Source organism: Fukomys damarensis, unplaced genomic scaffold (genome assembly GCF_012274545.1).
Source record: "Fukomys damarensis isolate Sample0158 unplaced genomic scaffold, DMR_v1.0_HiC HiC_scaffold_38, whole genome shotgun sequence".
NCBI classification, from domain to species: domain Eukaryota; kingdom Metazoa; phylum Chordata; class Mammalia; order Rodentia; family Bathyergidae; genus Fukomys; species Fukomys damarensis.
This window is the reverse complement of record NW_022900950.1, coordinates 32576739-32601186: the sequence shown is the minus strand read 5'-3', so window position 1 is coordinate 32601186 and position 24448 is coordinate 32576739. Positions and strand designations below refer to the sequence as shown.

The 24448-nt window shown below is 38.3% G+C and overlaps 1 protein-coding gene across 3 annotated transcripts in view; it reads right to left on the bottom strand.

Moving 5' to 3' along the window:
* Nucleotides 1-24448, bottom strand: part of Mtus2 (microtubule associated scaffold protein 2) — a 665483-nt gene that overhangs the window by 423940 nt on the left and 217095 nt on the right. For all 3 annotated transcript variants that reach the window (XM_033759933.1, XM_010623851.2, XM_033759934.1), the window contains one exon: nucleotides 20733-23157. In XM_033759933.1, the coding sequence (XP_033615824.1) occupies nucleotides 20733-22928 (2196 nt within the window). In that variant the 5' untranslated portion in view covers nucleotides 22929-23157. The remainder of the gene's footprint in view (nucleotides 1-20732; nucleotides 23158-24448) is intronic.

The following is a 24448-nucleotide window of genomic DNA, read 5'->3' as shown; positions in this document are numbered from 1 at the left end:
CTCTCTCTCTCTCTCTCTCTCTCTCTCTCTCGTTCTCTTTCCACCGAGTGGGCCACCAGTGCCACCTTGGTTCCTTAATAAAGATCTCTCATAGGAGCTCTGTCAGTGCGCAGACTGATCCTCGGCAGGTGCCAGTTTCTTTCATTGGTGCCGTGACTCGGATCTGGTGCTACCCGACTCCCAGCTTTAATGCCAAGAGTTCACGGACCCCAAGCCTTGGTGCCCAATCCTCCCATCTGACAACTCATGTCCATTCACCCAGATGCCTCTCCATGCAACACCACTGGCTTCATCGATAGGTGAGTAACCAGCCTTTACTCGAGGGTATTGTTGGTCTGGATTTTGACCCTCGTGGCAGAGACTCCTGAGGCACTGGCCTGTCCCCCTCTAGGAGACCTGGTGTCTTCCCAGCCAACTGTGGCCTCTGACTAGAAATTCCTGAGCTCAGGTCCCAAGTCTCCCTGGCCAACTGTGGTCTGGCATTCCATTCCTGAGTGGTGACGACCCTTCTAAGTGGCGCCTTTACTCTTGTGACTCCCTGTCCCTCACTCCAGGATGCTTCAGTGAGCAGCGACAGAAGTCTCCTTTCTCCGCCATGGGATGAGCACAATCCATTCTGACAGACATTCCCTTGGGCTGTCTATTCAAAACTCTCACAGCTCTCAGACTCAGATTCGATCTAAAATCTAAACACCTTATTTGGCTTTCTACTCAAATTTGGCCCCAACATTTATTAGATAACCAGAGTAAATGGCCACCTAATGGCTCTTTTGATCTCTCAGTTATTCAGGATCTTTACAACTTCTGTGGGTACATGGGCAAATGGAATGAGACACCATATGTTCAGGGCTTTTCCTATCTAAGATCTATCTAAACCTTCCCTCTGTTCTTGTCAGCCTCATCAGGTTTTGCTTGCTACTAAACCCCTAAGTTCCTCCTACACCTCTGAAGAGTTTGATCCAGCACGTAAGTCTCCTTCTTACCACTTTCAAAGACCTCTGCCATCTTGCCCTTCCTCTTCCCCTCCTCCACATACTCCCTCCTCTCCACTGCCATCTTGCACACCTCCATTTTGCGACCCTAATCTTCCACATGCTCCCTCCTCTCTGACAGCATCTTGTAAACCTCCATCTTGTGACTCTGACCCTCCTCTGCCGCCATCTTGTGATCCCTTTTCACCTCTGCCATCTTGCATCTCTCTGCCCCACACTTGCTCCCGCTATCCTACTCTACCACCAATAATCCCTGCAACACAAATGCCTCTTTGTGAAGTGCTGGGAGCTGAAGGCATGGTCAGGGTTAATGTTCCCTTTTCTTTGTCCAACCTTTCACAGATGGAAAAAAGACTGAGTTTTCTCACAGCCAACTTAGTCTCACTTGTTCACAAGTTCATAAGTAATATACTTATTACCCAGTCCTAAAGTTTAACCTGGCATGATATTTTTATGGTCCTTTCCAACACCCTCAGTCTTCTCCTCACCCTCCAACCCTATATCCACCTCAAGGAAAAAACTTCATTATCATTCCCTCCTCTAGCCAACTGACAAAAATGTACCTTTCGTCCTCAACTTAAAATAATATTTGATGGTGTTTGGTTTCTAGATGTTTAACTGATGTGTTTCACAACATTATGTTACTGTTATAAAGTGCTTTTACTCCTTCTCATCCTAATTGCAAGAGATCTCTGTTAACTGACCAACTAAAGTTTTGCTGAAAACAAAAAAAATAAAAAGACAGCAAGATTTTAACAAATGAAGTTTGTCATAGGTTAATAGTAAATGAGACAGAGGAAATATTAGGAAAGCTATGGGTAAAAGGGATATACTTTTGATATGAAAGGATTTTGTATGTTTGTCTTGTTAGAAAGAGATAAAGAAAGATATAAAAGACCAGAAGGCCTAAGTATGTAGAGAAGGTGTATGGAAATGATTTAATAAGAAATTATGTATGTTTGCTTGTGGGTTTCAAGTTTGTTATAAAAGGTTTACATTTAAAGTCATAAAGAGCTTTCATTCCTTTTCATCCTAATTCTACAAGATATCTCTGTTAATTTTGACCTGCAAAAGTTTTGACTAGTCATAACTAAAAGATTTTAAAATGCAATTGGCCAAAACCATCTGAGTGCACTCTAGCTTAAACTGTCTTATATATTTGTGTCTAAATGTTTAAAAGTGTTTGTCCAATTATGTTTTTGATCAAAATAACATCAAATACAAGTAGATTGTTGATTTCCACAACCTGGTTTTATAGGTTAAATAAAAAAAATTAAGATAATTAAATATAAACTTTTAGGTTTAGGTACACTCCTGTTGGTAAGTAAAGAAGCAGCTGCTCAGAAAAATGTATTGTGATCTTTATTCACTAATGGGAACTCAAACAATTTTCATAGCTTTATGGGAAGATATGCCTTGTTAAATATGTCATTATAAAATGTTTACATTGGTTATCATCAAAGGGTTGAATTCTAAATATGTTATTGTAACATGCTTATGATGGATATCTTCAAAATATAATATTTTCTGTATTAAAAAAAAACCCAAGGAGTTATTTTTTTTTTAAAAAAAGAGGATCCTTTTGATATGAAGCTACATTACAGAACATAAGATTTCATATAATTATAATAATTATTATTGCTACTTTTCTGGAGTACAAAATGTATTAATGTTCTTTGACTATGCAGGTCTTCTAACATATTGTTTATGACAATAACCTTTTGATCCAGGTATTCACCCTTCTCTTCTGCTCTACCTACTTATGGTTACAGGTATATTTGTAGGCCCATACACTTTCCTTAGATGGCACCCTATCAAAACGTAATAAGTAAGTTTCCTGGATTTTTGTTTTTGTTTTCATATATTTTTAAAAGATAAATACATTTAACAATAGCTATTTTATACTATGATACACATCTAAGTTTGTTACCAAGATGTCATCATGATTGTCATGCTAAAATATCATTATGTGTGGCTCCTGATTACAAGTTTTCTGTTAATATTCTACAGAAAATCAAATACTTAAACAAGCATAATTGATAAAATAATAGCCCTCTAACTATATTTTAAATTCCAGGGTACTTACTATCTAGATAAAATTATGATAGTTAAGCTCCTACTGCACTACTGATGTCACTGATCTTCTCTTCTGGGTGTTCCATCGCCAAAGTGCAGAGACCAACATTAAAAGGTAACTGGGCTAAGAAGATTGCCAATATTTTGGCTCTCGCCATCCAAGGTCATCAAAGATCCAAGGTATGAAGGAACTTTTTCTACAACATCCTACATCCTTGGTACATCACCAAACCTCCTGAACAGGGAGATTTCTGGACACCAGAGGACAAATGTAACGTGTGCTAAAGGAGGGTCACCAAAAAAATCTTCCATGCTTTCACTAAAAGCACCATGGTCAAGCAAGGCCATGACCCATTCTAACAGATGAAACTGGGAACTGAAAAGCTCTATGCATGGTTCCAAAATAATGCCTAAAGAGACTTAACTGACCTTGACAGATAGCAAGAGGTTCAAATTGACTAACACAGTTCTCACTTTAATTTGGTCTTAAACACCCAGAAGAAAAGAATAACCAAAAGAGGTAATCAATAAGCAGGAGCTAATGACAGACTTTTGAGGCCAATTACTCCATCTCCCTATAAAGGGATAGATCTCCAAGTGGTAAACCAGATAACTCAGTCTAAAAAAAAACACACACACAACGCCCCCCCCAAAAAACACCTATTTACTACCACCCTCTACTATCTCCCTGTCAATATCTCAGACTGTTAGATGTTTATATCTGTTTACCCCCACTCTTTCACTCCAATTCCCATCCCTCTAGATTTTAATCTGTCTGTCTCAAACACTGGCAATTTATCCACAGTTCTGGGACCCTTCACTATGGGTCTCCCATTTCCTATACAAACCACTAACCTGACGTACACAGGGCAAAAGGACAACATCACTTGCCCTCAACATGCTAAAAGCAGCCCAATAAAAAACATGCCAGGCTGTAGGTAAAGAGTGCTATTTTGTTAACCAATCTGGTATAGTCAAGGTAAAAGTTTAAAATTAGAACAATACATCAAAACCTTTCAAAACAATGGTTACATGAGAAATGACCCAAGACTTCTCCTGGTTCCAACAGATTATGCCATGGCTACTTCCCTTATTGGGCCTGCTAATCTGCATGTGTCTTCTGGCCATAATAGGCCCCTGTCTGTTTTGCTGTTCTAATTATTGTAAAATAGATGTGTGAGTTCTAGCTTTGGTATTCAAGTTTGCTTATTTCTAAAAAAATAATCTACCTTTCAATGGGATTTGTCTTCCTTCTATATCTACAAGCCAAATAGGAGTTAATTTACTTCTAAAACAGTACAAGTTTTTTTGGTTTCACTTACTAAGTAAATGAGTCTCTGTATCCCAAGGTTACACATTTTTCTACATTTCATTGAAGGCAGAGATAAAACTCCAGGGCTATAGGACAATATAGGCTATTCTCATATCTCAGATGTCACTAGACACCATAAATAATCTCTGTTCTTGACCCTCATTTACATCCTCATTCTGGTCACGGTTGCCCCTGCTTACTCTGATTCCTCCAAAATCAAATCCAAAAATTTCTAATCACACTGTAAACCTGCTTATTTTACAGGAACATGTTCACTCATCTCTCTATTAAGATATGTTGTGGATCTGACAGCGGTTCCAGCTTTTCATTGCCAGCTACAACAAGATCTTCACTGGCTCTACCCCTTAGAAGAGTCTCCAGATGGAGTGGTAGTGTGGATTACAGATCATTTTTACCAAGGAACTTTCCACAATTTCAACTCCCCAGAGCTAACTCTATACACATTTCTCCTTCTCTGCTGGCTCATACCCTCTTCCCCACAACAATGATAGAAATACCAGATTAGGCTTTAATGATGTCATACCATCCCAAGACTATAAGTCTAGATCAACAATTTTTGTGTCTATCCCCAACAATATCTATCCCCCAACACAGAGAGATTTAATCTGTCACTTATCCTTAAACCACAAAATTGCCCCATCACACTAAATATATGAGCTCTTCCTTAAATTCATCATGACAGAGACAAGATAATTTAGTTCTACTCCCAGGATATTATAATAACCACACAGTTTGTGGCCCTAATTGGCACCTGGGTGATTTAAATCATGTCTGCTTCTCACCCAACTTCCACACTAGATTTTTGGTTCATCTGTCCTGCCATCCAGTCACCTTCCCACTTACACATGCTCCCCAATTAAAATAGATGGGTTAATTTAACTCCTTGGCAGTGCTAGTATATTTTTTTAAGACAGGGTCTCACTATGTAAGTTGAGACTGACCAGGAACTCACCATGTAGCCCAGGCTGGTCTCGAATTCAAAGCAATCCTCCTGCCTCAACCTCCCAAATGCTGGGATTACAGGCATGCACCACCTAGAGAGAGAGAGAGAGAGAGAGTAAAAGATGATAGAATAGAGATACTTCCCTTGGCCTCATATCACCCCACACTGCCCCTTTTCAGCAGGAGGTACCTACAGAAGAGAGATACTTTGCCCCTCTTCCCAAGGTCATAACAAAAAAGGGAGGAATATAAGATAAGTGCCTTGGAATGACTGCCACCATTCTGATAAATAACTTCCTGAGAGAGAGAGAGAGAGTAAAAGATGATAGAATAGAGATACTTCCCTTGGCCTCATATCACCCCACACTGCCCCTTTTCAGCAGGAGGTACCTACAGAAGAGAGATACTTTGCCCCTCTTCCCAAGGTCATAACAAAAAAGGGAGGAATATAAGATAAGTGCCTTGGAATGACTGCCACCATTCTGATAAATAACTTCCTTCTTCACCTTAGTTTCCACTTCCTACCTGCATAGAAAATAAATGTCCAAGAGTGGTCCCTGATTGGCTGCCCGTGCAGCCAATGCAATCCCCAACCTGTCTACTCCAGTCACTCAATATATAACCAAGCCCCTTCCCATTTTCTCTCTCTCCTCCCTCTCTCTCTTTCTCTCTCTCTTGTACTCTTTCCATTGAGTGGGCCACCATGCCACCTCAGCTCCTTAATAAAGATCTCTCATACACTCAAAAAAAAAAAAAAAAGAGAAAAGAAAAGAAAAATTAGAGAGATTTTAGGGCCACTACTGTGTGTTTACATCATTAAAAATTATCTTCCCTGGTAAGGTGATTCTCTGGGGAACATCTGAGTAAGTTTCATTGGACTAACATCCTAGGAAAGAGTCTTACAGGCTGTTGAATTCATAACATCTACAACAGTGTCTACACATAGCTGAAGTCAATGGATATTTGTTAAACAAAGGAGTCCTAACTCCACTCTTTTCTCAATTTAATAATGTAACAATACTGTCTGTTACTTTCTGCTATGCTTAGGAGTTTAGACTAAAATACAACTTAGAGGTACCATTTATACTACTGTTTCCTTTTACCCCATAGTGTTTGGGATTGCACTCAGGGCCTTGTGCATGCGGGACAAGTGCTGCAGCACTAAGCTACACCTCTAGTGTGTTGTTTTTATATTAAATATGAACAGTGAGTCAGAACTAATCTATTTCCTTCAAGTAATAATGAACAGAAACTTTGCTAGGGGCAGTGTATGAAAAGATATATCTATTAATTAATTCTGCTGTAAATCACAATACATTTTGTCAAACTTGTTTTGAATCAGAAACAATGAACAACATTCTTTAATAGGGGCTATAAAAGCTTTGATCCAAGCTGTTGAAGAGATAATTCTTTAATTTGATACTCTTTTAGTGTAGAAATGGATAACATGAAGTTCTCCTTAAAACTGACATTACTGAAACAAAAGACTAGGCAAAGTTTTATTATAATCACATTGTAAAATATGCATGACTGTTACATTAGAATAACTGCATTCAGGTTACACCAAATTATATTCTTCTCAAAGAACATTCTACATTTGTGCTCTGATAAAATCTTTACCATCCTCTGCTTTCTCACTGTCTCTCTGGCTTTATTCTTTTAGTTACATATCTCCTATTTTTTGTTTTAATGAATAAATTTGTGCTATAGTTCACTGTTTTGAGAAAACAGTCTTGTGAGGAAATTAATATCTTTTCCAAACTGAGCAGTAAAGTTCTCAGGATTCTTCTTTGATCTCAGTAATTATTCAGACATTTTGAAATGGATGGTTACTACAAGTCAAAAACCACTCTTATCAATGACTTTCAAGATTTAAGTAACTTCAGTGTCTGTCATTTTATGGGGTAGCTTCTTTCTAAGAGCATAGATTTTTCAAAAAGGTGAAAAGTATATCTTAGAAGTCAAGAACATACATTTTAATTAGATAAAGGAATCTACAAAAGTCTGCACATTCTTTTCTTTTGTCTCTATTATAGAACATATTAGGCAACCATGCAGAGTCATAAACAAATAGAGATCAGAACCAAATACTGCTGTTTATCCTCAGTCTCTACCAGAGTATCTTTAGAGAAATAACTTTGAAAGCAAACAAATGAATCCTAGTTTCAAATACCTAAAATCAAAGGACACAAATAAGCAAACTGTACTTGCATTGCCCCACATCCTTTGTACTCTGTCACATTTTCAATGGGATCTTGTGCTAGAGGCACAAGGTAAATGTTGGGGCTTCACTAAGAAGCCACTAGGATAGCTGCAAAGAGAAGGGAGCCCCTCCTCATCCAGACAGCAGTGGATTTGGCACTCAGGCCCCAACCAGAGGCCTGAACAGATATCATCAGTAGGTAGGCACAGGCCCTAGCCAGAAGCCCATGAATAAAACAGCTGGGCAGGCCAACAGGCCCCAGCCAAGGCCCACCAGGAGGCAACTGCACAGGCCTACAGGCCCAAGCCTGAGGTCTGCCAAGATACCATCTATATGTATACACAAACCTGAGCCAGAAGCCTGCCCAGAAAACAGGTGCACAGGTGTGCAAACCCCAGCTAGAGGCCCACCCAGATACCAGAGGGATTGTCACAGTGGTAAGTAGCAGAAAGAAGGGCTGTCTGAGGCTTGTTAAGAATTTAAGCCCACTGGGAGAGTAAACAGTCACTTCAATAAAGGCTCAGTAGACTGCATCAGTTAAAATGACAAGACACCTAAAAAAGACCCAAAACCAGACTTCCAGATAACCTAAGGCAATCCCAAGGGGCAATGAGATGGAACAATCTGAAACTCTACCACCTGGATCCCCTGAACTAGCAGTGGAAGGATCTGGAAAATGAAATCAAACAATTTATCAGATAACAAGGGAGGAAAAAAAAAAACAAATAACTTTGGAACAGACACAGATTTTTTTAAAAAAGGAGCTGAGGAACATGATAGAATCATGGTAAAGGAAACAAACAGAATTGATAAAACAGATGTAAACAGATATCTAGGAGATTAAAAACTCCATTGAAAGTTTACACAGCAGAATGAGCCAATGTGAGGATGGAATATCAGATATAGCAGACAGGATTATAATTAGTGACCAGGAAAAAAAACGTTTAAAAATAGCAAGGGTCCAAAGGAAATCAAACCAGCAGCTGCTAGATGATACAAAAAAGAAAAACATAAGACTGATTAAAGTAAAAATGAAACAGGAGATAGTGCAAATAACATTAAAAAAATTCACAGAAGTAATGGCAGAAAACTTCCCAAATTTGAGAAAAGAATTTGACATACATATAAGTGAAGCTATAGGACTCCAAGTAAGTGTGATTAAAAAATCTACACCTAGGCATATGTCAACATTCCAGAAGAAAAAATACTACAAGCAGTGAGAAAAAAGAAACAAATCACATACAAAGGAAAGCCCATCAGAATCACAGCAGACTTCTCAACACAAATCATAAAGTCAAGAAGAATCTACAGAAAAGTATTTCAAGCTATAAAAAAAAAAACTCTAACTAGATGGATGCAAACCTATTTTTCAAAATCAATGGAAAAATAATATACTTTCCGGACAAAGAACACCTGAGGAACTTCATGAATACCAAACCAGCATTCCAAATATTTTTAAACAATGTCCTAGGAAAAGACAATGAGAGTCAGAACCCTACAAGGCCCAGCAGAACAACTCGATCAGGCAAGACAAGAAATTAAATGCAAAGGGGGAAAATCTAAAAACAGAAAAAGGTCATGACATGGATAAGTCAATATGTATCAATTATAATCATCAATATTAATCATCTCAATTCACCAATCAAAGGAAACAGAATGGCAGTATGGGTCAAGAAGCAAGATCCAACAATACACGACATACAAGAAATACACTTAATTAAAATTTTTAAAAGACCTCACAGATTAAAAATTAAAGAATGGAAAAAAATACTACATGCAGCAAGAAATGAAAAAAAGCAGGAGTAGCTATACCATTTTCATATCAAATAGATTTCAAACCAAGACTAATTGAGATAAAGAAGGCTACAACATCCTCATAAAAGCACCAATTCAAGAGAAAGAGATGACAGTCATAAATATATATGCACCAAATACTAGTACACCCAACTATGTAAAACAAGTATTAACAGATATGAAAAATCAAATAAGCACTAATACAACAGTAGTGGGGGAACTCAATATCCCACTGTCTCAGATCAACAAAGCAAAAAAACAATAAATAATGAAACACTACAACTCAACCAAACACATGAACAAATGAACTTAACAGATGTTTCCAGAGTGTTCAACACCACAAAATCATAATACACATTCTTTTCAGTTGTACACAGTCGTTCTCCAAAATAGACCATATACTCGCTCATAGAACATGTTTAAATAAATGCAAAGGAACTGAAGTTATCCCCCATATAGTACCAGATTATACTGATGAAACTGAAGATCAATAGCAAAAGAAACCACAAGAATTTCATAAACAGATGGAAGTTGAACAATGCATTCCTGAACAACCATCGGTTCACAAAAGAAATTTAAAAAGAAACTAGACAGTTTCTACAATTAAAGGACAATGCAAATACAACATGTAGGAATTCATGGGACACAATGAAAGGAGTCTTATGAGGGAAATTCATAGCAGTGAATACTCATATTAGCAAAACACAGCAAGCCCAAATAAACAACCTAATAGTGATCCTCAAGGTTCTAGAAAAGAAGAGCAAGACAAACTCAAAGCTAGTGAAAGGGAGGAAATTATAAATATCCAAGCAAAAATCAATACATTGGAGATGAAGCGAATGATACAAAACCATCAATAAAGCAAGAAGTTGGTCCATTGAAAGAATAAACAAAATTGACAAACCCTTAACAAAGTTTATCAAAAAAGGAAAGAAAAGGCCCAAATCTGTGTAATTAGGAAAGAAAAGGATGAAATTACAACAAATCCAGCAGAAATACAGAGGATCGCCAATACCTACTTTGAGAGCCTATATGCCAATAAGATGGAAAACACAGAAGAAATGGACAGATTTCTAGATATGTATGAATTACCAAAGTTGAACAAAGAAGACTTAAAACCTCTAAACAACCCAATATCAATGAATTTGAAAATGTAATTAAAAACATACTAATGAAGAAAAGCCCAAGTCCTAATGGCTTCACTCCTGGATTCTATAAGACATTTAAAGAAGAACTATTGCCAGTACTGTTTAAACTCTTCAAAATTGAAGAAATACTCCCAAATTCATGCCTGGAAGCAAGTATCACCTTGATACCCAAAGCAGAAAAAGACACAACCAAAAAAGAGAACTATAAGCCAATCATACTAATGAACTTAGATGCAAAAATCCTTAATAAAGATACTGGCAAACAGAATAAAGATCATCAGGAAGATCATACACCCTGACCAAGTGGGATTCATCCCAGGGAAGCAGGAATGGTTCAACATATGCAAATCAATAAATGTAATACACTATATTAATAGTGCCAAGGATAAAAACCATATGATCTTCTCAATAGATGCAGAAAAGTATTTGACAAAATCCAACACACATTCATGATAAAAAACCCTACAAAAAATTGGAATAGACGGTCTCCACCTCAATCTGATGAAAGCCATCTATGAAAAACGAACAGTAAATATCATATTAAATGGTCAAAAACTGAAATCCTTCACACTAACACCAGGAACAGGACAAGGATGCTCATTATCACCACTCTTGTTCAAGATTGTTTTGGAAACATTAGCCATAGCAATTACACAAGAGAAGGAAAAGGAATAAAGATAGGAAAGGGAGAAGTTAAATTTCCACTATTTGCAAATGACATGATATTCTATATAGAAAACCTCAAAAACTCCACCAAAAGTCTTCTAGACTTAATAACTGAATCTAGTAGAGGACCTGGATAGCCTACCTGTACACTAACAACAGATTCACTGAGAGAAAGGACTCCTTTTACAATAGCACACCAAAAAATGAAATACAAAGGAATCAACCTAATGACAGAAATCAAAGACCTCTATCCTGAAAACGACAGCACTCTGAAAAAAGAGATCACAGATGATATCAGAAAATGGAAAGACATCTATTGCTTCTTGGTAGGAAGAGCCAACATAGTGAAAATTGCCATACTTCCAAAACTGCTATATAGATTCAATGCAATCTCAATTGAAATTCCAGCAGTATACTTCACAGACGTTGAGCAAACTATCCAAAAATTCATTTGGAACAGGAAGAGACCTAGAATAGAAAAAGAACTTCTAGGCAACAAAGACAAGGTAGGGGTATCACAATTCCCAACCTGAATCTATACTACAAAGCTGTTATGATAAAAACAGCATGGTTTTGCAAAGAAACAGTCCCAAGGACCAGCAGAACAGATTAGAAGATGCAGAAACAACTCCAGAAACACTTAGAAGATGCAGAAACATGAAACAACCTTGTCTTTGACAAAGGAGTCAAATACCCTCACTGGAGAAAAGACGGCCTCTTTAAAAATAGTGCCAGGAAAAATGGGTTTCAAGCTGCCAAATATTAAAACTAGACCTATATCTCTCACTATGCACTATACTAAAATTGAAATGGGTCAAAGATCTAAACATTAAAACAGAAACACTAAACTTAATTTGGCTGGAAGAGAGGTTAGGTAGAACCCTTGAAGATTTCATGAACAAAAACCTCAGTTGCTTGTGAAGAACCAACAAATGGAATCTCATCTTCTTAAAAAGCTTGTGCACAGCAAGAGAAACCACCAACAGTATGAAAAGACAATCCAAAATTGCAAAACAATTTTTACCAGCTGTTGCTCAAAGGTCTATTATCTAGAACATATAGAGAAATTAATAAATCAGATCTTCCAAATTTAAAGAGCCAATCTAAAAATGGGCATCTGAAATGAGCAGACCTTTTCTCAGACAAAGTAGAAATAGCAAATAAACAGATAAAAAAATGTTCAACATCACTGGTCATTCAAGAGATGCAAATAAAAGCAATGCTGAGATTCTGCCTCACCACAGAAAGAATGATTGCTATCAAGAAATCAACAAATAACAAATTCTGGTAGGGTTGGGGAAGAAAGGAAACCTTCTCCACTGTTGGTAGGAGTGCAACCACTATGGAAATCAGTATGAAGATACCTCAAAAACTAGGATTAGAGATCCCATCTGACCCAGCTATTCCCTTGCTGGATATCTTCCCAAAAGAAATGAATCATACTGCAGCAATAAATGTGTACTCACGTTTATAGCAGTACAGTTTGTAATAGCTAAAACTTGGAAATAGCCCATCGACTGGAGACTGGATAAATGAGATGTGGGGTTTTTAAAAAATAAAATAGAGTACTACTCAGCCATAAAGAATGAGAAAGTAGAAACATTTACAACAAAATAGATGTACACTAAAGTGATAAATAGGACACACATGTATAAATACCAAATAGTTTCTCTTATGTGAAAAGCTGAAAGTGTAAATGAGGATCAAAATGTATAACAGATAATTTGAAATAGGAAGAAAAGGTCCAAAGGGGAAGGGAAAGTGGGAGGAGTAGGGAAAAGGAAAGAAGGGAAAGGAATAAATATGATAAAAGGAAAAAACAGCAGGTAAGCCTTTATAAATAGGGATGGGGTAGAGGGGTTGAAGGGAGGGCAGGGGAATCAGGAAAAAAATAAGAACCAAGATATATTACATAAAGGTACAAATTCCCAATGATGAATGTCATCATATTGTATACCTAAAATGTACCAATAAATTTCATTTTTTAAAAAAGCACATTGAGGTGACACTCTTAAGTGAAATAAACAGGACACACATGTGTAAATACAGAATAGTTTCTCTGGTGTGAGAAACTGAAAATTTAATAAGGACAAAAAGGTATAATAGATAATGTAATATAAGAAGAAAAGGGTCAAAGGGAAGGGAAGTGGGAGGGGTAAGGGAAAGGAAAGAAGGGAATGAAATTATTATGAGAAAATGAAAACAAACTCTTTGTAATAGGGAGGGGTGGAGGGGTGGAAGGGAGGGCAGGGGAATGGGAAAACAAATAAGAACCAAGATAGATTATGTAAAGGTGAAAATTACCAATGATGAATGTCATTATATTGTACACTTAAAATGTACCAATAAAATTATTTCTTAAAAAAGAAAAGGTGTCCCTGAGGCTCAATCTTCTGTATCAACATGGGTCAGACATAGTGCTCAGATAGTTGTTCAAACACTATTCTAGAAACAAATATTATTTCTGTGAAATTGTTCCTTAGATGGGGTTAACATTTAAATCAACATTGAATACAGTAGATTATAACCTAAGATATACCTTAATCAGTTGAAGGCATTAATGAAAAACAGACTGATTTCCCCTGACAGGTAATTCAGATGCAAACTTCATAGTACAAAATCTTCCTGGAAATTAGAGCTGCTGGCCTACCCTGAAGATTTGGGACTTGCCAGTTTCCACAATCATGTAAGCCATTTTTTCACAAATACATTCATCCCTTGATATCAGAGACACACAGGTTCCAGGATCTACTGTGGATACCAAAATCCACAGTATGGATATTTAAATTTCTTATACTAAATTGGTATATCATTTGCATGTAAAATGTGTATATTCTCCCATACACTTTAAATCATCTTTAGCTTATTGTTATTATCCACTATAATGTAAATACTATGTAGATAGTTCCGAAATTGTTTAGGGAATAAAGAGAAAAAATGCCTGTATATGTTCAGTATTCACAATTATTTTTCCTGAATATTTTCAATCTGTGGTTGGCTGAGTTCAAAAATTTCTCTGGAGAGCTCTGATTACCACAGTGCCTCACAGAGATTAGTGGACCCAGAAGCTGTCAGGGGAAAAGCCTTGAAGTCACATTTGCATACTGTGAAAAACTACCTCCCCTGTCTCTTGCCCCTGCTTCCTTCTACTTCCCTTCAAAAACTTCCTAAATCACAGTGGGAAAAAGGGACCCTGAGATCTATAGAGGGCCACAAGCAGAGACCTTGGCCTGACTAGATCTGGATGATCTCAGAAGCCACTTCTGAAAGCTCTTGGTGCCTATGTTGATATTCCTATTGAGAAGAGACTCTTAACTCAGGTTAGACTCTTGATTTTTGCTTCTATCTGTGCTATCGAATCAGAACATATCTGTCAAAAACAATGGAAAAGCCTTAAGCTAGTTAGGATTTTATTTTTAAGACTTTCCCATTATACTAAAAAAAAAAAAAATATATATATATATACACACACACACACACACACACACATATATATATACATATATATGTATATGTACACATATACATATATATATGGCTTAACCTTATCCAAAAAAGAGGCAAGAAAAGATTTAAAGTCATACAGTTAGGAATGAAAAGGGTAAAATCACAATGGATCCTGCAGAAATCCAGAAGATCATCAACATCTACTTTGAGAAAATGTATTCTAATAAGATAAAAAGCACAATAGAAATGGACAGATTCCTAGATACATATGAATTACCAAAGCTGAATTAAGAAGACATACAAATTCTAAATAACCCAATATCAGACACTGAAACTGAAAATGTAGGGCTGGGGATTTAGTTCAGTGGTTCTGGAAACTGCTTCGCAAGCACAAGGACCTGAGTTCGATCTCTGGTATCAAAAAAAAAAAAGAATTGAAAATGTGATTTAAAATGCACCAACAAAGAAAAGCTCAGGTCCTGATGGTTTCACTGCTGAATTCTATAAGCACTTTAAAGAAGATCTAATGCTAGTACTCTTTAAATTCTTCAATGAAATTAAAAGGGAAGCAATACTCCCAAATCATTCCTGAAAGCAAGTATTACCCTGCTTCTAAAACCAGAGAAAGACCCAACTGAAAAAGAGAACTATAGGCCAATTTCCCTAATGAACATGGACACAAAAAAACCTCAATAGGATATTGACAAACAAAACATGTAGCAAGTCATCAAAAAGATTATACACCATGACCAAGTAGGATCCCTCCTAGCAATACAGTGATGGTTCAACACACACAAATAAATAAGTGCAATACACCATATCAATAGCACCAAAGACCAAAAAAAAAAAAATCACATGATCATCTCAAAAGATGCACAAAATGCATTTGACAAAGTCCATCAGTCACTTATGATAAAAACCCTCCAGAAAATTGGAATAGAGACCTTTATTTCAATCTGATAAAAAGACATCTATGTTAAACCAACAGCCAATATCATCCTAAGCGGACAAAAAATGAAAGCTTTCACTCAGAAATCAGGAACAAGACAAGGATGTCGACTATCTCCACTACTATACAATATAGTTCTGGAAACATTAGCTGGAGTAATTAGACAAGAGAAAAAAATAAAATAAAGACAGGAAAGAAAGAAGTTAAATTACCATTATTTGTGGATAACATGATACTTTACATGCAAGTCCCCAAAAACTCCACCAAAAGACTTCTAGATTTAATAACCAAATTCAGCATCATAGCTGAATACAAAGTGAACACTGAAAAATCTATAGCATTCCTGTACACAAATAAAGTCACTGAGAGAGAAATTGATGTAGCAATACCTTTCACAATAGCATCAAAAAAGATGAAATACTCAGGAATCAATCTCATAAAAGAAGTAAAAGATCTTTACATCAAAAATTACAGAACTCTGAAAAAGGACATCAAAGAGGCTATCAGAAAATGGAAAGAAATCCCTTGCTTGTGGGTAGGAAGAACCAACACAGTGAAGATGGCCATACTCCCAAAATTGTTATATACATTTAATGAAATCCCAATCAAAATCCCAATAGCATATCTCACAGAATTAGAGAAATCATTACTAAAATTCATTTGGAATCAGAAGAGAACTAGAATAGCAAAAACAATTCTGGGTAACAAAGGCAAGGCAGGAGGCAGCATAATCCCTGACTTGAAATTGCAATACAGAGCTACTGTGATAAAAAAAAACAGTATGGTACTGGCAGGGGTGGGGGTGTGGGGGGTGGGAACAGACCTGAGGGTAGAAGATGCAGAAAGAACCTCAAACACACTCAGCCACCTTATCTGTGACAAACACCTATACTGGAAGAAAGAAAACCTCTTTAACAGATGGTGCTAGAAAAACTGGCTTTCTACATGCTGAAGACTAAAACTAGACTCATGTCTCTCACCATGGACTAAACTAATATCAAAATGGATCAAAGAGATGAATATTAAAATAGAAATATTAAATCTGCTGGAAGATGGGATAGGTAGAATGCTTAAAGACAGAGGAGTAAACAAAGACTTCATGAACAGAACCTCAACTGCACAGGAAATACTACAAAGAATCAACAACCGAGAGCTCATCTTATTAAAAAGCTTTTGTACAGCAAAAGAAATCACTAATAGAGTGAAAAGACAACCCATGGAGTAAAAAAAGAATTTTAGCCAGTGGTTCCTCAGACAAAGGACTAATATGTAGAATATAGAAAGAATTGAAAAAAATCAGCCCCCGGAAATTTAACAGTCCAAAACTGGGGATCTGAGATGAATATACACTTCTCAGATGAAAAAGTACAAACAGCAAATAGATATGTAAAAACATGTTCAACATCATTATTCATTAGAGTGATGCATAATTAAAACAACACTAACATTCCATCTCACTCCAGAATGAATGGCTATTATCAAAAAATCAGGGCCAGGGATTTAGCTCAGTGGCGCCACTGCCTGCCGCACAAGCACAAGGTCCTAAATTCAATCCCCAGTTCAAAAAAAAAAAATCAACCAACAACAAATGCTGGCAGGGCTGTGGGGAAAAAGGAATCCTTCTCCACTGCTAGTGGAAGTGTAGACTGCTGCAACCACTGTGGAAATCAGTGTGGTGATTCCTGAAAAAAACTAGGATTAGAGGTTCCATTTGACCCAACTATTCCCCTGCTGGGTATCATCCCAAAGCATCATACCACAGAGATACATATGCACCCATGTTTATAGCGGCACAGTTTGTAATAGTTAAATCTTGGAAATAGCCCAAATACCCATCAACTGTTGAATGGATAAAAAAGTTTTTTACAAAATGGAGTACTATTCAACCATAAAGAACGATAAACAAGACATTTCTAGGTAAATGGATGTACCTTGAGACCATACTATTAAGTGAAGTAAACTGAACACATGTGTGTAAATATCTGTCTCTCTAGTGTGAGAAGCTGAAAGTATATATAAGGACCAAAAAGTACAATAGATATTGTAACATAGGAAGAAACTATTCAAAACTACACCAACTGTGAGATACTTTGTTAATAATGAAAATGTTTACCCCCAAAAAATCGAATAGTATTACTAGGAAGTAAGTTGGGAGGTAAATTAGCAAATGAAAATATATTCTTTTAAGATCATGACACACACTATATTTACCATTGCTATTCTCTAATTATCTTTGTTATGAAAATTATTTTTTCATAGAATGGCTTTTATATCTAGTAAGTATCTACTTGTAGTGCATTAAAAAAATTAAAAATACATGGCTCCTGTAACTGAAAGGTGTTTCTGATACAACTGCTCAGAAATGTGTTCTTCTCCTGGAGATTCCATGAAGCACACTGGCAGGGAGGGGAACTTTCAGATCTCCCTGTGCTGAGCCTGCAAATGGGAGGGCCCTTGCTGGGCTCCATCAAGCTGCAGATGTAGGTGCACATGGCCAAGCCTGCCTCTTCCCCTATTTCTGATTAAAGTGAATTACAACTAAACTTCACACAATGCCCCAGGGTATGTCAAGCAGCTTCAGCAAAGGGCCTTAGAGGTTCTGATTACAGCAGGAAATGGCCCCCCCCAGAGAGAGTGGCTGGCACTCTGAGGTTGCAAAGCTCCCACCACACCATAGGGTTCCCTCCAAACACTCACAGCCATTCAAGCCATACAATAACTGCACAGTCCCTACTTCTTTGAGTCTTGGAGTAGCTTCTGTGGAAGAAAGGAGAGAAAAAAGTTTTGGGGAAAACATGCATATGATATAGAAATTATTCTTGGAGGGAAAACACAGAGAATGTACAGAAGAAAAATAAAGTAGGTCCCAGAGAAACAATTGTAAGAGGAGTTTTGCCTCTAATTACAAATCAAATTTCCCTCATATGTATTTTTGGCAGATTATCAGGGCAATGTACACATGTGTATAATCCCAGCACTCCAGAGGCTGAGGCAGGAGGATCACTGGGAAGGTGAGGCCCCCCTGGACTACATAATGAGTTCAAGGCCAGCTTGAAATACCCCATCTCAAGATAAGCAAAAGATAAAAATAAGTGTGTTTGAAAGAGAAAAACCTATGGTCTCTTCATGGAACTTGTGTGACACAGTGATACTTTAAGAAGGTTCATTCATTTGGTTAAACAGCCTTAGTGGCCAGGGTCCTGGGGGAGGGAGGTCAGCTCCCATAGGCTTCAGGAAGCATGTCTGGCTTAGAGAAGAGTCCAGTGACAGAGACTGATCTCAACATCAATCTGAGCCATCTGGTGGTTGAAAGAGTATTTGGAAATTTAAAAATAATTCAATTTAGCTCAAATGCTGATGCCTAAAACTAGAACAGAGTAGCCCACAGTTAGGAAGATGCTACTGCCTGGGGCGGGACCTAGTGTCCCATGACCAGAACAAGCTCCTCACATAGGTCCCTATAGGAGAAGGCCACTTACAAACAGGAGTCTTCAGGCCCAGATAGTGAGACCAATGCTGATTTCTCTGTTCTCAGTCTCTTTCTAGTCATAGGAAGTAGGAAGAAAGTTATATTCAGAGGGCTCTTGACAGACCCAGTCCATAACTTAGGGAGCCACTTATGTGATTCAGTTGCTAAGGGTTTGTCCAAGGGCAGCAAAGATAATCATCTGTTTGGGAAGCGGGTCAGTGATTACCTTGGTCAATGTCTACTGCTGAGGAGAGATTCATGTTTTTCTCTGTGCTAGATCTGATAGCTTCTCCTGTGACTGATATAGATGTTAAATATGACAATACATTCAATCAAGCAAGAGTCCAACTTTGGGCTTATTCTACCTTTTTTAGTTTTGGTATATTTGGGGGGGTTTTTGGATCTAGCCATACGTGGAGTGTCCAATTAAACTATTATGCAACATCTCTTTGGTTTTGAATTGTTTTCTTTTCTTTTTTCAGTGCTAGGGATAAAATCTAGGGCGTTACAAATGTTAGTTAAACACCTACTTCTGAGCTGCATCCCCAGCCCTAATCAACATGTTTTAGTAACAGGCACCACGCTAAACTCTGGGAATATAGTAGGAAACAAATCTTGAATAAATAATCCACACTCTTGTGAAATTTACATTCTTGTGAGAACAGAAAACAACAACTATATGTCAGGTGGAGGTAACTAGAGAAAGTGGATTCAAGGGATGGCAGGCAGACTGGTCAAAGACATGACATCTGAGCACATACTGAGGGAAAGTGAGGGAAAGAGCCATTCAGATAAATGGGAGATGAACATTCCAAGCAGAATGAGTACAGCAGCAGAATGAGAGGAGAGGGAAAGGGGACCAGAGCAGATAGGCAATGGAGCTAAACTGAGCATATCTGAAAGGCTGAGCCATACTATAGGTTCCACTTCATGTCCCAGAGGCCATCAGTGAAAAGCTGATCTTATGTGCCTTCCTTAGAACCAACCACCCCAGGACAGGAGACGAATCTTACAGCACAGTGTAGCTGAACAGCCCAAGCCTGAGTGAGAATCTCCATGCTGTATGTTTTATGATGTTAGGTGGGTAACTTCAACTTCCCCAGTACATTTCTTCATGTATGAAATGTATACAGTATCAACCTTCAGAGAGTGACTCTACAGATTAATGAAGACTGATGATTATATGTTATGTATTACGTGCACTCAATACACAGTAAGCACTCAACTAAGTGTTAGTAGTAATTATATTTACTGATAATAAACAGCCTGTGCCTAGCATATTATTTTTCTGCTCAGTCACTATGTTCTTCACAAGTATGAATACAAGAGTCTCCCAAAAAGGAAATACTCCCCATTAGAGAATAAGTTGGATCCATTTGAAAAATATATCTACTTTGGATTCTTCCTTGCTTTGACCTGGATCATACAATAATTATGCTCACACATTTAAACATAAAGGCCAATTACATACTTATTTAATTTTACATATATTATACTGAGTGAAATTTAAATTGGTTGCCTTAGATGTGGTCAATCTATTAGGACCATCAATTCTAAAATGCCCACTGCTTTACACAACTCTTCCAGTCAGTAACACTGACTTCTGTACAAACATATCTGTTAACAACTATAGTTTCCATAAAGAGCATAGTTTGTTTTTAGAAGTCACTGAACACCCAATTCATAGATATTATCCCAATCCCATGTCCTTACCTCCTGTAAAAACTTCTCACTCATTTGACTGAAATGATGTCCTGGAGGCTTGATCCCAGACACCATCAATCCAGAACTGAAGACCCTGGGTTTCTGCAAGTCTGGCTTGAATTTCTCATAGAGGTTGGCAGATGTCTTAAGGTCACCACTTGCTACCCTGTCCTCCTGGGGTAGGGGAATGCTACATGTGGGCGGAGCATAGGGAAGACCCACAGAAACCAGTGAAGTGTCCACCGGGCCCAGGGCCTGTGGATTCCTCCGGATGTAGGTGATGATCTTGGGCCTCACATGCTTGGGCTTGGGCATAATGATGGGCTTTGTGTCTGTTCTATCTTCCATTTTTTCTACCTGATGTTTCTCCATTTCTTCCTGCAAGGAAGGTGTGCCCTTGGAATGTGTGACAAAAGGCTTTGGGATCCCACTGGAGAAGATGTCCTTGTCAGGCACTTTGGGGTATGTGTGCAACAGTTGCACACTGTCAGTGGAGGGTGGGACCAGTGAGGGTGATCCTGTGTCCACACTGAACACATCAGGGTCCTGGAAAATGCTACTAGGTAGTGTAGGCTGGTGGGTCATGTTCACAGTCATGTCTGGGTGGAGGGTAGCTGGGGTATTGAGAAATGAGTCTGCTCTAGATGGAGTAATATCAGTCTTGGCTGCATTTTCTGGAAGGTTCCTAGGTTCAGCCACAGGTGTTGCAGTATCTTTGCTTTCTTCCACTTCTAGGCTTCTGCTTTGAAGATCCAGAGACTCAAGGACCTCAGTTTTGCTCTCTTTCACAGAAGGATCTGATATCAACACCACAGTATCATCTCTTTTCCCAAAATCCAGCCTCCTTCTTTCCTCACTGACATCTGAGGGCTTGATTTCAGGCAGGCCATTAGGAACAATGGCTACATAGCCAACATCTTGTGAAAAGTTGCTGGATGTCATTTCATCCAATTTACTTCCTGTGCTTTGTGACATTCTGCCAGTTAGCTGATTACCAGCCACTTCCAAGGAAGCAGGGACCTGTTTGAGGGTAGTCTGGAGAGATTCCTCCACACCTACATTGACTCCTGTCTCCTCAATGTTACCTCTGTCCACTCCAAGATGATGGCAGATATTGTCTGATGGACCACTAATGGCAATGGTGACTTCTTGGTGTGCTTCCCCACATGGTTCCTTTCTTTCTAGGGCTGACATTTTCTTTTCCTTGTGACATCCCAGATCACCTGTGTGGTTTGACTTTAGCTCCTGCCCCGTCCTGAATTGAACATATTTCAGTTCCAGCTTTGGCTGCCCCTTTCTCTGACCTAATTGTGCTTCAGAATAACTCAGGATTTCCTTTGACACCAAAGTTAAATTCAGAGCAGGTTCAGGATGGGCAGGATGTGACTTGTGCTCATTGTAAATATTCAGTTTATGTCCCCCCTCCATCTGGGCCTCTGAGGGGGTGGTCTTCCTGGCTTCTGAGGTAGATGGTTTAGGAGGATGCACACTTTTTCCCTCTGAAGTACTGTAAGCTGAAGGAAAAGCTGTCCCTGAAGAGTGGTCAGCCAGTGTCCTCTGCAGCTCCTCCCCATCCCTGGGTACAGGAACCCATGGCTCAGGGGCATCAGGCCTTGCAAGCTGTGGACGATGTGGGGGCAAGCTACTAGCTACAGCTGCAGAGCTGCATGCTCTTTCCAAAGAATGCCTTCTCAACTCTTCATTGTCAAGGGTCTTGGCCAATTTGTCCTTTGGAACATGCCGGTTAACTTCAACATCCTTTTTAGCCAACACTTCTGAATTGACTTCACCTATCATATTCCTCCAACTTGACAGGCTTGGCCCCTGGGCACTTCGAGGAGTCTGTAAGATATCAATACCTCTCTCCATGGCACAATCTTCTTGTGGTCCCCTAGAGAAAGCAGGAGAAAGTTGAAAATCTTTCAAGCTTGTAGAGCCAGCCTGAGACCCTCTCCTAAAGCCCTGAAGTTGGTGAGGGTCCATCTGAAAGTGGGAATAGTGTTCTAGCCCACTTGAATTTGCATTTCCAATTTCATCAGTCAGGTCACATGTCTTGGACTCATCCAGAGGAGAGCTGACCTCCAACATGATTTGATTGGCATTTGTATCTCCCAGACTTAGAATGCTCTCGTTGTTTTTTGCTCCATTTCTGTTGTCCTGCAACTGATTGAAACATGATTTCTTAGGAGCCACAGGAATGCTCATAGTCAATCCTTTGGAGGGGGCCTGCTGGCCATGCAGTCTTAGTTAATGGAAAGGGGCTTCCTTCAAGCTGCAATAGAGCTAATAGGAAATTTTCAAGCTGCTTGTCCTCCTCTGACAATGTCACATTGCAACACAGCTTTAATCATTTTTGCAAACATTGTCTTGATACACAACAGAAGGATTTATCTGTTAGGTTCCTGCTGAATGAGAGCCAATTAATCCATGAGACCTAGAGAAAAACAGGAATACATTCATGTTAGATTGACAAATAGATGCTCAGGAGAAAAAGGCACAGTAAACATACAGATGTATTCCTCAATTCCATACTATTTCATCCACTCAGCAATTTTTCAAAAACCTTTCAGATATGGGCTCCTGCTGGCCAAATATGGAAAAACTGGAACATGAAAATGATGAATGTTAGCAATGAATTATAAATGCAAGTTATTATTTTAAATTTTAGAAATCCAAGAGTCCATAATGATCCTGATTTTAAAAGATGGAGAAGGCAAGGTTCATCTTCAGATAAAAATATCCATTAATGTAGAAAAATTACAGAATTTGAAAAATTACTATCTTGTAGTCACAAGAATAATAATTATCTCGGCAAGGGACACCAATAGACAGTAGAAACATGGCATGAAAAATAATTGTGGAATAGGATATTCACAGAATCTGAAAGTATCATCCCTCAAATTATTTTATTTCCAACAAAAAGAAAATATTATTTTTATAATGCAGAAATCTGGTAGACGGCATCTCAACTAAATGATCAAAGTTAACATAATGGAAATTGATATCAAGTGCCACAGTTGCCAGGCAGTTCTCCATGGCTCACATCGCTTGCCATAAATGATCAGCCTGAATTTAATCATGAGGAAACAATTAGACAGATTTAAACTGAGGGATGTTCTGTAAATTACTGGCCTAATTTCCTCCCAAAATGCCAGTGGATGCTGGACTTAAAAAAAAAAAACAGCTAAAGGCATTATTGAGATATGATTAGTAGTCACTGTTAATCTCCTCCAGTACCTAATTTATAATAGGTAAGTATAAATAGAAACCAAGAGACCTGGGTTTGGTACTATACACAGTTCCTGGCATCAACTGGGATCTTGGAATACATCCTTCATGAAGAAAGGCAGACATCTGTATAATTAAACACCCAAGAACTCAGCCCAAGTATGTTGCAGATACTCCAGAGCCCTTCTCCTTCTTAGCCTCCTACTTTTCCAAAATGCAGGTAGTTTTTTAAACCTAAATGAGATCCTTTCCAAAAAGCTGGAAGGGAGGTCAGGCTTTTTAAAAAACCTCTTATTTGTCCCTTGTCCCCCTCACCCTAAGATACACCTATACCCTGGTGTAGATCTTCGCATACCCTTCCTCATATCCTTGTAATTATGGGGAAAACACACACACGTACATGCACATAAGGACTTTCCTTCCTGCCACTGTTCTTCTGTTCTTTCCACATCTCACTTGTGGTCCACATCCTTTGAACTTCACATTCTTTCCCTCCT